Source organism: Geotrypetes seraphini, chromosome 4 (genome assembly GCF_902459505.1).
Source record: "Geotrypetes seraphini chromosome 4, aGeoSer1.1, whole genome shotgun sequence".
Classification (NCBI taxonomy): domain Eukaryota; kingdom Metazoa; phylum Chordata; class Amphibia; order Gymnophiona; family Dermophiidae; genus Geotrypetes; species Geotrypetes seraphini.
The window spans coordinates 188,518,415-188,530,930 of record NC_047087.1 but is presented as its reverse complement, the minus strand read 5'-3'; the positions used below and the strand labels follow the sequence as shown (position 1 = coordinate 188,530,930).

The 12,516-nt window shown below is 42.1% G+C and overlaps 1 protein-coding gene across 4 annotated transcripts in view; it reads right to left on the bottom strand.

The window, feature by feature from the left end:
• Positions 1–12,516, bottom strand: part of SPOCK2 (SPARC (osteonectin), cwcv and kazal like domains proteoglycan 2) — a 285,541-nt gene that overhangs the window by 17,364 nt on the left and 255,661 nt on the right. For all 4 annotated transcript variants that reach the window (XM_033943705.1, XM_033943707.1, XM_033943708.1 and 1 more), the window contains one exon: positions 1,317–1,379. In XM_033943705.1, coding sequence (XP_033799596.1) covers positions 1,317–1,379 — 63 coding nt within the window. The remainder of the gene's footprint in view (positions 1–1,316; positions 1,380–12,516) is intronic.

Sequence of the window (12,516 nt, the reverse complement as noted above, 5' to 3'; positions counted from 1 at the left end):
ACTCCTTTATTCTTATATGGTTTTCCCCTGGCCTTTTTACCTTGGATGGATGTTTGCACCTGATTTTTATCAGCCTATTTATTAGATATTATGGCATTATGATGTATGGGGCAGAATTTATTGAGACGGTGGCCTCAGTGCTTGTCACTTCATGAATATCTGCCTGAGGCTATTAGTTATCACGAAGGGAGAATTAAGCCTGTACTGATTGCCATTCTTTATTATTATTATTATTACTTGTTTGAATGGTTCGTTATTTGGAACACAACTGATGGTGCAATGATCTTTCCATTGTAGGCTGTCCAGTTGAGGAGATTAATATTTGTTTAGCATTTTTTGTGAGTTGGATTTATCGTATTATTGGTAATATATAATTTTGGTTTTTTAAGGCCGTATTCACCATAAAAGTGTCATGAACCATTTCTCCCTTCCCTAAGCACTCCTCTAGACATGAAGTTAGCTGCATTAGGAACAGCTCCCTACCCCTTCTAATCCCCTGCATAAGCAACAGATGCCTGATTCAAAGCAGGTGTACATGACAATGGGGCCAGTGGCGTAGCAAAGATGAGAGGCACCTGGGGCTGTGGTGCCCCTCCCTCGCCCTCTTCTCCACCCCCACCTCCACACGCTCCTTCCCCATCCCCCTCCTGCTGTGCGTGTGCCGCTTCCCTTCCCCCATACCTCTGTAACGTTCCTGGCACGAGCAGCAACTCCCCAACCTCCAGTTGCGCCGGCATCAGTTCTTCCTCTGACGTCACTTCCTAGGTGCTGGTCCAGAGGATGAGCTTACACTGGTGCGACAGCAGGTTGGTGGTTGCTGCTCGTGCCAGGAACGTTACAGAGGTACAGGGGAAGGGAAGTGGTGTGCACCTGCAGCGGGGGTTGGGGCAGGGGGTGAAGAGGAGGACGGGTGCTTGTGCCCTCACCAAGACAGGGCCCAGGGCGGACCACCCCCATTACTACGCCACTGAATGGGGCATCGTTCTCTAGTAGTGGAGGAGTAACCTGTTGGGTAGCACAGTGTCCTGAGAGCTTGGGGAACTGGGTTCAATCCCCACTGCAGTTCCTTGTGACCCTGGGTAAGTCACATTGTTCCTAGTTGGCTCACAATTTGTACCTGAGGTGATGGGAGGGCAGAAAAAGTACTTTTATATAATCAATGTAAACAGTTGTACAATACAAATCCATGACTCTTTTGAAGGACAGCCCAAAATATACTTCCTTTCAGTCTTTGCAGTTTCTATAATGGGGCACCTCAATAATATACTATAGCACTATGATGGCTAGTTACAGGGAGAATGGAAAATGGAACGTACCAGGTTTCTTTTTTGCTGCTTCCTGGATCTGGATTTTCTCAAGTTCAACAAGGCAGGGGGGCTCTATAAAACACAAGAGAACAGAAATCACTGATTTTGGCAGTGACTAATTTATCAGATTTTATGTACCATTTCACTGAACCATAATCATTCAAAATGGTTTACAAGGGTGTGTTAATGGGCAACTATAAGTGGTGTGCCGGCCAAAAGGTTTAGTTTCATTCACTTTCCCATATCAATTTTGAGATTTCTTTTGTTTTGTTCTGCTTTAAAAAAAAATTGTCATTTCAAAGGCAATGCTGTTAAGAGTGCACACTATTTTGAAAGAATACTGCCTTTTGCTGAAATAAGAACAGGTATACAGTGTCAGACCAATGGCCTGTCTAGCCCAGTAAAAATATACAGCAGACCAGTGGTAAGCCAAAACCCAATGTGGCCACATTTCGCCCTTAGACTGCATTAGGGGAAAATTGCTAGAAGGATTGCTGCTATAAGAGACTCTTTTCCATCATTAGTTTCTTATAATTCCCTGGTGTCGGGTGATACTAATCCAATCGCAATTCCAGCAGATAGAATCTGGACAGCCTTTGAGTATGTATCTGAAGCTCAGGTCTCAAACCTGTGTCATAAATTAAGATCCTGCAAATGTGCTCTGGATCCATTCCCTTCATATTTATGAGAGAAAATTCCTACTCAGACCATTTCATCTCTTACCAAACTTATTAATTCTGCCTTATCATCAGGTCTTTTTTTTCTGCAGAGATGGGACTAGGAGAAACACTGACAGCGTGGGTGCAAGACTGGCTAAGCGGCAGACTTCAGAGAGTGATGGTAAACGGCATCCCCTTGGAAATGTCAAGAGTGACCAGTGGAGTACCACAGGGCTCAGTCTTGGGCCCGATGCTATTCAACATCTTTGTAAGGGATCTGACTCAGGGAATTCGAGGCAAAATTACATTATTTGCCGACGACGCAAAACTATGCAACACTGTGGGCAAAGCAACAGAACCAAACAGCGCAACCAGGTCGAGCACTATGGAGCAGGACCTGCTTTTATTGGAACAATGGTCCAGTACTTGGCAACAAAACTTTAATGCCAAAAAATGTAAAGTAATGCACCTTGGGAGCTGAAATCCATGCAGAACTTACATCTTGAACAGGGAAAACTTATCGAGAACTACTGCAGAAAGGGACTTGGAGTCCTCATCAGGGAAGATATGAAGGCTGCCAATCAGGTGGAGAAAGCTTCAGCAAAGGCCAGACAACTGCTGGGATGCATCAGAAGGAGCTTTATCAGCCGAAAGCCTAAAGTCATACTGCCGCTGTTTAGAGCCATGGTAAGACCTCATCTGGAGTACTGTGTCCAGTTTTGGAGGCCGCATTATCATAAGGATGTGAAAAGAATGGAGTCAATCCAGAGAATGGCCACTAGGATGGTATTGGGACTTAAAGACATCCCATATGAAGAACGTCTGACTAGGCTGCGCCTATATTCTCTTGAGAAGCGCAGAGAAAGGGGGGACATGATAGAAACATTCAAATACATCAAGGGATGAATTGAAGTGGAGGAAGAAATCTTTTTTCTAAAGGGTCCCACGGCGACAAGGGGGCATCCACTGAAACTCATGGGGGGAAGACTTCAAGGTGACACCAGGAAGTACTTCTTCACCGAGCAGGTGATTGATCAATGGAATGGTCTTCCACGCCAGGTGGTCAAGGCCAGCAGTGTGATTGACTTCAAGAATCGATGGGACAAACAGTTAGGGGTACCACAGAGTTATGCTTAAAAATGGATACCCCAGGGAGGGAGGGTTAGTTTTGAGTGGGCAGACTTGTTGGGCCGCCGGCCCTTATCTGCCGTCATACTCTATGTTTCATTGTTCTTTCCCATTATTGAAGAAAGCTGACTTAGATCCATCTTCACCATCTAGCTATTGATCTATAGCGAATATTCCTCTACAGACTAAAATATTAGAGTCCATTATATCTACTCAGCTTTCATCATATTTGGAGAGATTTTCCATTCTTTTATCTTGCCAATATGGATTCAGACCTAATCTCAGTACTTAATCTCTATTGATCTCATTAATCTCTAAGGTTCAGCAATTGCAATCACGTAATAAGTTTGCAATTTTGCTACAATTCGATCTATTGGCGGCCTTCGACGTCGTTCACCATGATATTTTGATTTACCAACTTTCTGAGATAGGTATTGATTCCACAGTCTTAGACTGGTTTTCAAAATTCTTACAATCTTGTTCATATACTGTTAATATGAATGGCACTATGTCATCCTCATGGAAGCCATTATGCGGAGTCCTGCAGGGATCACTTTTATCGCCTATTCTTTTCAATATCTACATGACTACTTTGAAACTTTTCTGTTTATCCCCCTGCAGATGACATCTTTGTTCTCCTTGAGATATACTCGAATCTCACTAACCTCATTGGGAATATAATAGAATGTATAATGAAACTTCAGTCTTGGGTCCTTACTGTACAAATGAAATTGAACGAGTCCAAAACAAAACTACTTTGGCTTGGCCCAAAATTAGAGCAGCTACCTTCGTCCATTCTGTTGCCTTCAGGATCCTCACTACAGATTGAATTATCAAATAAAGTTTTGGGTGTTATTATAGATTCAACACTTTTATTCAACGACCATCTTAATTCTCTGGTAAAAAAAAAAAAAAAAAAAAAAAGTTTCTTTAGTCTCCATATGTTGAGGAAAGTGAGATCCTGTTTCCATCAACAACATTTTACTGTCCTTGTTCAATCAATCATTCTTTCGAGGCTAGATTATTGTAATTCGGTCTATATAAGCTTGACCAAGAAAAGCTTTCAAAGACTTCAACTGATCCAGAATACTGCAGCTAGGCTGATCTTTGCAAAAAGTAAATTCAATCATGTCTCTCCGCTTCTGCAAAACTCCATTGGCTTCCAATAATTTCCAGGGTTTATTTTAAATGTGCCTGCTTAACATTTATGGTCTTGCATGGCATCTTTCCTCCTTTAATTCCCCTGTCTTGAAATTCTGTAAGATCTTACATTACATTACATTAGGGACTTCTATTCCGCCTATACCTTGCAGTTCAAGGCGGATTACAAAAGAGCTAACTGGACATTTCCAGTGAAGTTACAACAGTTTTGGGTTTGTTTGGTTTTTTTTTTTTTGTTACAAGATTACCAAATCTAATCAAAAATTTAAATTATCCTTTCCTACGTCGAAAGGCGTTATCTACATTGGCAAATTAGGGAAGTCTCTACTTTTCAAAATTACTGAGTTGTGGAATAATTTTCCTGCTCAACTGTGCGATCTGGGCTCTTTCCAACTATTTCAAAAATATCTGAAAACTTGGCTATTTTCAAAGTTGTAAATTTCTCCATACTATTCCAAATCCATATTGTATTTGTTCTCTAAATTTTGTAAATCGTGCTGAGCTCTACTGATATAGAAAAGATACGGTATATAAGCCTAAGGTTTGGTTTAGTTTAGTTTACTGCCCCTCTGGCAGGATACTCATTTCAGATCTGACATATTGTAAAAACAAAATAGAAAATTATTTTTTTCTAGCTTCCACTGCCATATCCATTTGTTTCTTTCCCACTGTCTACCATCTCTCTCTCTCTCCCCATGCCTTGTGCCTTGGGTCAAACCTTTCTACTCCCCTCCATGCAGCTTCTTCCCCCTCCCCCATTGCGATGTGAAACATTTTTTTCTCTCTCCCCATGCACCATCTCTCCCTGCCCTTCTATGTCCATTTCTCCCTCTGTCTTGGTTGAGGCTTTGATTAAAGACAGCATAGTACAGAATCTAGATAACCATGATTTGCTGAAAGGTAGTCAGCATGGCTTCAGGAAAGGAAAGTCGTGCTTGACAAACTTACTTCAGTTTTTCGAGGGAGTGAACAAACAAGTCGATAGCGGAGAACCGGTAGACATAATATACTTGGACTTCCAGAAAGCGTTCGACAAAGTACCTCATGCAAGACTTCTCAAAAAACTACAAAGTCATGGAATAGAAGGGGATATACTAAGATGGATAGGAAAATGGCTGGAAAACAGAAGACAGAGAGTGGGCATAAATGGGAAGTACTCAGACTGGAAGAAAGTAACTAGCGATGTGCCTCAGGGCTCGGTTCTTGGGCCTATCTTATTCAATATCTTCATAAATGACCTGGAAGAAGAAATGACCAGTGTTATTGTCAAGTTTGCAGATGACACAAAGCTATGCCGGGCAATCAGGTCACAAAAAGACAGCGAGGAACTCCAGAGAGATTTGAAGCAACTTGAGAGATGGGCAGAAAATTGGCAGATGAGTTTTAATGTGGAAAAATGCAAAGTGATGCACCTGGGCAGAAAAAACAAGGAGCATGAGTATAAACTGTTAGGTATAACATTGGGGAAGAGCGAACAAGAAAAAGACCTAGGGGTACTGATAGACAGGACCCTGAAGCCGTCGGCTCAATGCGCAGCGACGGCAAAGAAAGCTAACAGGATGTTAGGCATGATAAAGAAGGGAATCACGAGTAGATCAAGGGAGGTCATAATGCCGCTTTATAGAGCAATAGTCAGACCACACTTAGAATACTGTGTCCAACACTGATCTCCATACCTGAAGAAGGATATAACACTGCTGGAGAGGCGAGCGACAAAGCTAATAAAAGGTATGGAGAACTTGAGCTACAAAGATCGCCTCAGAAAACTGGGATTATTCACCCTTGAGAAGAGAAGACTGAGAGGGGATCTGATAGAGACTTTTAAATTGCTAAAAGGAATCAACAAAATGGAGCAAGCTCACTCACCAGCAGGGGGAAAGGATGGAGAGCAAGAAACAGCGTTATTCACATTGGCGAATGTGACCCAGACTCGGACCAGAGGTCATGGCCTGAAGCTGAGAGAGGACATGGCCAGGACAAATGTCAGAAAGTTCTGCTTCACACAGCGAGTGGTGAACGCCTGGAACTCTCTCCCGAAAGAGATGGTGGAGGAAACTACCATTCTAGGATTTAAGGGAAAATTGGACGCACATCTTCTTGCAGGACACATTGAGGGATACGAGTGACTAATGTATGCACCAGGGTACGCCTGGCTGAGCCTCCGAGTGTGCGGATCACCGGACTGGATGGACCCCAGGTCTGATCCGGTGCAGGCATTTCTTATGTTCTTATGCATGTCTCCCCTCCATCCTATTCAGAATTTCTCTCTCTCACCCCTTTCTACCTCTTTTTTTCATCTCTCCATTCCTATCCTCCACCCCAATCTTCCTCTCTCCTTTCTCCCATGTGCGGCATCTTTCTTCCCCTCCCACCCATCCCTTTATGCAGTAGCTTTCTATCCCTCAACCTTCCCATCCCCCTGTGCAACAGCACCCCACCGACCCTCCCACAGTGATACTGACTTACCTTCGAGGCCTCCTAAAGCAGCGGCAGCATTCTGAACAGCCTGCTTTGTGGTCTGGTCCATTTTCCCTCTGCCACGCCACTGATGTCATCAGTGACAGCAGAAGGAAGGCTCCAGTGGGGAAAGTCATAAAGCAGCCCATTCAGAGTGCCGCCACTGCTGCTGCTTTAGGATGCCTTGGAGATGTCATGTCTCACTGGGGTGGAGGTCGCTGAATCGGTGAATCTGATTTTCTCAGACAACAAATCGATTCGAATCGGCAAATCAGGCAGCACTAGTATCAGGCAAAAACCCAAATAGTAGCACTCTCTTACGCTGAAAGGACTCGCTATTTCTGCAAAAGAGCAATGGCGTAATAAGGGGGGTGCAGGTGGTGGACTGCCCCAGGAGCCATATTCTTGGGGGTACCAGAACCACTCCTCTCTGCCCCCTGTCCTTCCCTGCCGTGCACACACCTTCCCTTCCCCCCAGTGCCTCTAACTCTTCCCTTCCCTCCTGTGCCTTTAACTTCACCGGCATGAGCAGCATCTCTAACCTGCTGTTTGTGCCAGCCTTGACTCTCCCTTGGAAGTCACTTCCTGGTCTTGGGACCAGGAAGTGACATCACAGGGAGAGCCAAGGCTGGTGTGGGCAGCAGATTGGAGATGCTGCTTACACTGGTGAAGTTAAAGAGGTATGGTGGAAGAAAAGGGGTGCACATGCAGCAAGGGTGGAGAAGAGGGCAGGGGCACCACTACCCTGGGCACCTCCTATCTTTGTTTCACCACTGCAAATTTGCATGCTATTTTGGCAAAAGGACGCACACTATTTTAGAAAATCAGTGTGCTTTTTTGAAAGCAAAAGCATATGCACTCTGTTGAAACTGTGCACACCATTAGTGACACAGGAACCCCACCCCCAATTTTCAGTTTTTTTTCTTGGCGTTTTGGGTTGAAAATGAAAAACACACTGGGCCTCAATGAGAGATAGGACTTTCTTCTGGCTTGATTCTTCTGCTTTGGAAAATTTGGTGAGAACTAAATTATAAAATAATTAAGATCCTACTGAAATCATATTTTCTTAGGCAGGCTTTTAACCTATGAGTATTCAGTGTACAGATATCTGTCTTGTATCCTTTAATGTACTATTCTAGAATCTAAGTCAAGTGTATGTGTTCTTGATTCGCTGTTTAGGTCTTTCCTATGATTTTATGGAGTTGTTTTCATTTTCTGTAAATACTATGTATTTTTAGAATTGTAAACCGCTCTGGTCTGAAGAAAGTGAGCAGTATACCAAGCTTTTAAATAAACATTAACATAAATGAAATGGGAAATGGCCGACATCTCCCATGTTGTTTCAAATGGATGATATATAACATAAACCAGGGGTGCCCAATAGGTCAATCGCGATTGACCGGTAGATCGCCAAGGCAAAGTGAGTCAATCGCAGAGCCCATCCCGGGCTCCGTGAAAGACTCGCATTGCCTTCACAATCTACCAAGCCGATCAGCCTTCCTCTCCCCGATGTCAATTTTGCCGTCGGAGAGGAAGTTCCGGGCCAGCCAATCGCTGACTGGCTGGTCTGGAACTTCCTCTCCAACGACAGAATTAAAGTCGGGGAGAGGAATGCTGGTCGGCCCGACGCAGGGATGCAGGGAGAGCTTGGGGCGGCAGTGGCTTAGGGACCTGTTCCCCGATGGCAGCAGCAGTGGCTTGGGGGAGGGCAGGGAGAAAGAAAGAAAGGGGGCAGGTAGGAAGACAGAAGGGAAACAGAAAGAAAGGGGGCATGAAGAGAGAAAAAAAGAAAGGGAAGCAGGGAGAAAGAAAGGGCAGGGAGAGAGGAAGAAAAAGTTGAGGAAGGACTGAGGTCTGGAGGAGAGGAAGCATAGAGGCTGAAAGAAGGGAAGAAAAACTGGATGCACAGTCAGAAGAAGGTGCAACCAGAGACTCATGAAATCACCGGAGACTCATGAAATCACCAAATGATTTTTTTTTCAATTTAGTGATCAGAATGTGTCCGTTTTGAGAATTTATATCTGCTGTCTATATTTTGCACTATGGCCCCCTTTTACTAAACCTCAATAGCGGTTTTTAGCGCAGGAAGCCTATGAGCGTCAAGAGCAGTGCAGGACATTCAGCGCAGCTCCCTGCGCTAAAAACTGCTATTGTGGTTTAGTAAAAAGGGAGAGGGTATATTTGTCTATTTTTGTATGGTTGTTACTGAGGTGACAGTGCATAGAGTCATCTGCCTTGACCTCTTTGAAAAAACCCCGGAATATAAATGATAATGAACATTTTCTCTGCGTAAAGTGTGCTTTGTGTTTTTTTTTTTTTTTAATCTTATTTTTGGTAGATCATTTTGACTTGGTCATTTTAATAGTAGCTCGCAAGCCCAAAAAGCGTGGGCACCTCTGACATAAACCATGAGGAGAACACTAACCCTGGCATGTAGAGTGAAAGATGAAGAGAGGGAAACAAAAAACTAATAAGAAAGGTAAGCGAAAAAATAAATAAAAGGTACAAGATTAAGGGCTCCTTTTACTAAGCTGTGTTACCGGTTTTAGCGTGCGCTTGGTGCGCGGCTACACGCTAACGCCTCCATAGGGCTGGCATTAGTATGTTTTGTGTAGTGTGGGGTTAGCGTGCGCTAAAAACGCTAGCGCAGCTTAGTAAAATGAGCCCTAAAACTTAGAAAAAAAGGGGTATACAACTGAGGAAGAAAAAATCCCCAAAAGAATCATAGCCACAGAGGGGAAAAAAGTGAAAGGATGACTAGGGAACACAATCAAATGCTAGCCATGATGTACGTAAAGTGAATATGCCTAATCTGATTACAAAAAGTGATGTGTTGCTAAAGTGCATGAAACTATACATATTGTATAAAATTAATTGTCTTCCCATTGGCCATTCACATTCCTAGAATAGCATTCTTATTTTAGCACACAAGGCTCTATTTGGTTTTTATCTGTTTTTTGCTTCATTTGGGTTTTATCTATTTTTCCCTTATGCCATTTGCTTTTTGATAAGTTATCTTAATGGTTACATTACATTACATTACATTAGTGATTTCTATTCCGCTTGTACCTTGTGGTTCTAAGCGGATTACATTAGAAGTTGGCTGGTCATTTCCAGGCAAAGACAATACAATACTTTACATTACTTTACAAACTTTGCATACCTTACTTTACATAACTTTACATACATTACTTTACATAGATTTACGTAGATTTACTTTGCATTACTTTACATTACCTTACAGTACTTACATAACTTTACATTACATTATTTTACATAACATAACTTTACATTACAGAAAGCTAGATTCAGTTTATAAGTAGAGGTATCGGACGTTTTGAGATATTTAGTGGTTACAATGTTTCCGGGTATGTATTGAAGTATCGTCATAGAGACTTGATTAGATGTTGCCTGAAAGGGAGGAATTGCAAGGAATTGTACACCTTTTTTATATATGTATTTCCTTAGATTAGGTTAAGATGTTTGGTTTTATTCATGTTTCATTTAAGTAGTTTTTTTTGCTTTATGACATCAGTCCCATATATCTTATTCTAATACAGGTTGCATGGTTATGCCTTTTTATTTAGTTTGTTTTCATGTTTTAAATGCTGTTTTATTAATGACTTATGATTTTAAATGTTTATTTATGTGTTATATATCTCTCAATAGTGTCCTCTGAGAAGGCATTTGTATACACCGAAACAGGGATCCTTGTTGGGATGTATACTTGTTTAATAAAGACTTATCATTGGTTGAAAAGATACCTCCCATGCCTTTTCTGTTTGACAGTCCTTACTTCAAGGTGAGGTGTTTTTCTGCCTGTCTGTTTGTTTTAAATGGATGTATATCTCCAATGATTATACCACACCAAACATTACTATGGAAGTAATTTTATAACAGAGTGCCTAAGTTTCAAGGTCATGAAAGTACCTATTACGAGACATTTTATAAAGACACAAAGGTGGAAACCTCTAGTACAAGAAGGAGAGAACAAAACTACAACTTAAGAAAAAGAAAGAAATAAAAATAATTGAAAAGAAGACATGCAACCACAACCCAATGCAACTGACCAGTGACATGGTAAGGGGGGAGAGCGGTTCGTCTTGGGCACCATCTTGGTGGGGATGCCAGAACCCGTCCGCCTCTCCGTCTCACCCGCTACCCCTTCCCTTCCGCCATACCTCTAATGTTCCCAGTGCGAGCAGCAACCCCAACCTACTGCTAGTGCCAGCTTCAGCTCTTCCTCTGATGTCACTTCCTGGACCCATGCATAGGAAGTGATGTCAGAGGAAGAGCCAATGCTGGCTCTAGCAACAAGTTGAGGTTGCTGCTCGCGCCAGGAACATTAAAGAGGTACGGGGAAGGGAAGGGGTGTACACGTGCATCAGGAGGGAGCAGGGAAGGAGTGGGTGGGAGTGGTGGGTGGAATAGAGGACTGGGGAGAGGCGTCACCGTCCCTGGCGCCTCTCACCCTCGCTACACCACTGCAATTGACACAGAGCAAACACACCCCACACCAGCAACCATATTGAATGTCCCTGTCAAACTGTCCATTGTAACTTCCTAGGTAACTGACCCAACCTACTGTAATGTAATTCAACTTTGAACTGAATAGATAAAGGCGGAACAGAAAACCTGATTTAACATCACATAAAATACTTAATTGATAGTATTTTACCTTACACTCCACTACGGAAGTTACACTCTGCAGGACATTGTGATTTATATATTCCAATAAGGAAAGAAATAAGGTTACAAATAACTAGACTGAGTGCTTTTTTTGTGTGCTGGTCCCGCAAATTGGAACAAGCTCCTGGTGATGTTAACATTTTTAAAAGACTATTGAAACAGTATTTATTCTATAATATGAAGCATGGGTGTTGAAAAATTGTTTATTCTGTAGTGGAATAATGGTTGAGAGAAAATGTATTTCTTGTTGATTGATTTTATATGAGTGTTTGTTATATATATTATGTATGTGATTTTGTGATCCCGCTTTGGAAAAAGCAGACTATAAATAAACAAACTATAAACTATAATATAACACACCCTCTCAGATATCCCCCACCACAATTCTGCTAAAAAATAAAATAAAATCCCCCCAAAGAGTTAAAGATAACCAAGGATTTCCCTAGTATACAGACCAAAGAGGAATGGGTCCAAAAATGGTAACACCAAGAGACACCCAATAAATGAGAGATGCCTCACTTCTATGAGGTCCTACAATCAGCCACGGCCATGCTGCTATGTATGACATGGTAAAACAACAATGCAGTCCAATGAGATGTAAGTTTGTAATACGGGAAATCATGGTAAAAAGTTATAATGATGTAAAATTTTAAAACATCAGTAAAAATAAAGTTTAAAAAATAAGGACACATGGAAGGGCCTTTTTAATAGTGTGTCTAAGTCTGACTTTGGATGTATCCCACAAGATGTCCAAATATCAGGGCGGGACAACAACCATTTTCAAAATCAAGAGACGTCCAAAATTTTTTTTTAAAATGACCTATTTAGACATCTTAGACCTTAGGATGTCTTAACCTTTTTAGCCAAAAACGACCATGTTCAAAACGTCCAAATCAGGCCCATTTGGACATGGGAGGGGCCAGCATCTTAATGGACTGATCATGCAGACATCCCAAAAGGGCAGTGAGGCACCTTAGGAGAAACTGATGTTAACTTCATATAAAAACGGTAATGTACATATTTCAACAGAACCCCCTTTTAGTATGGTGAGCTCTCCAAAACTCCCCCAAAACCTACTATACCCATCTGTCTACCACCCGAATAGCATTTATGAC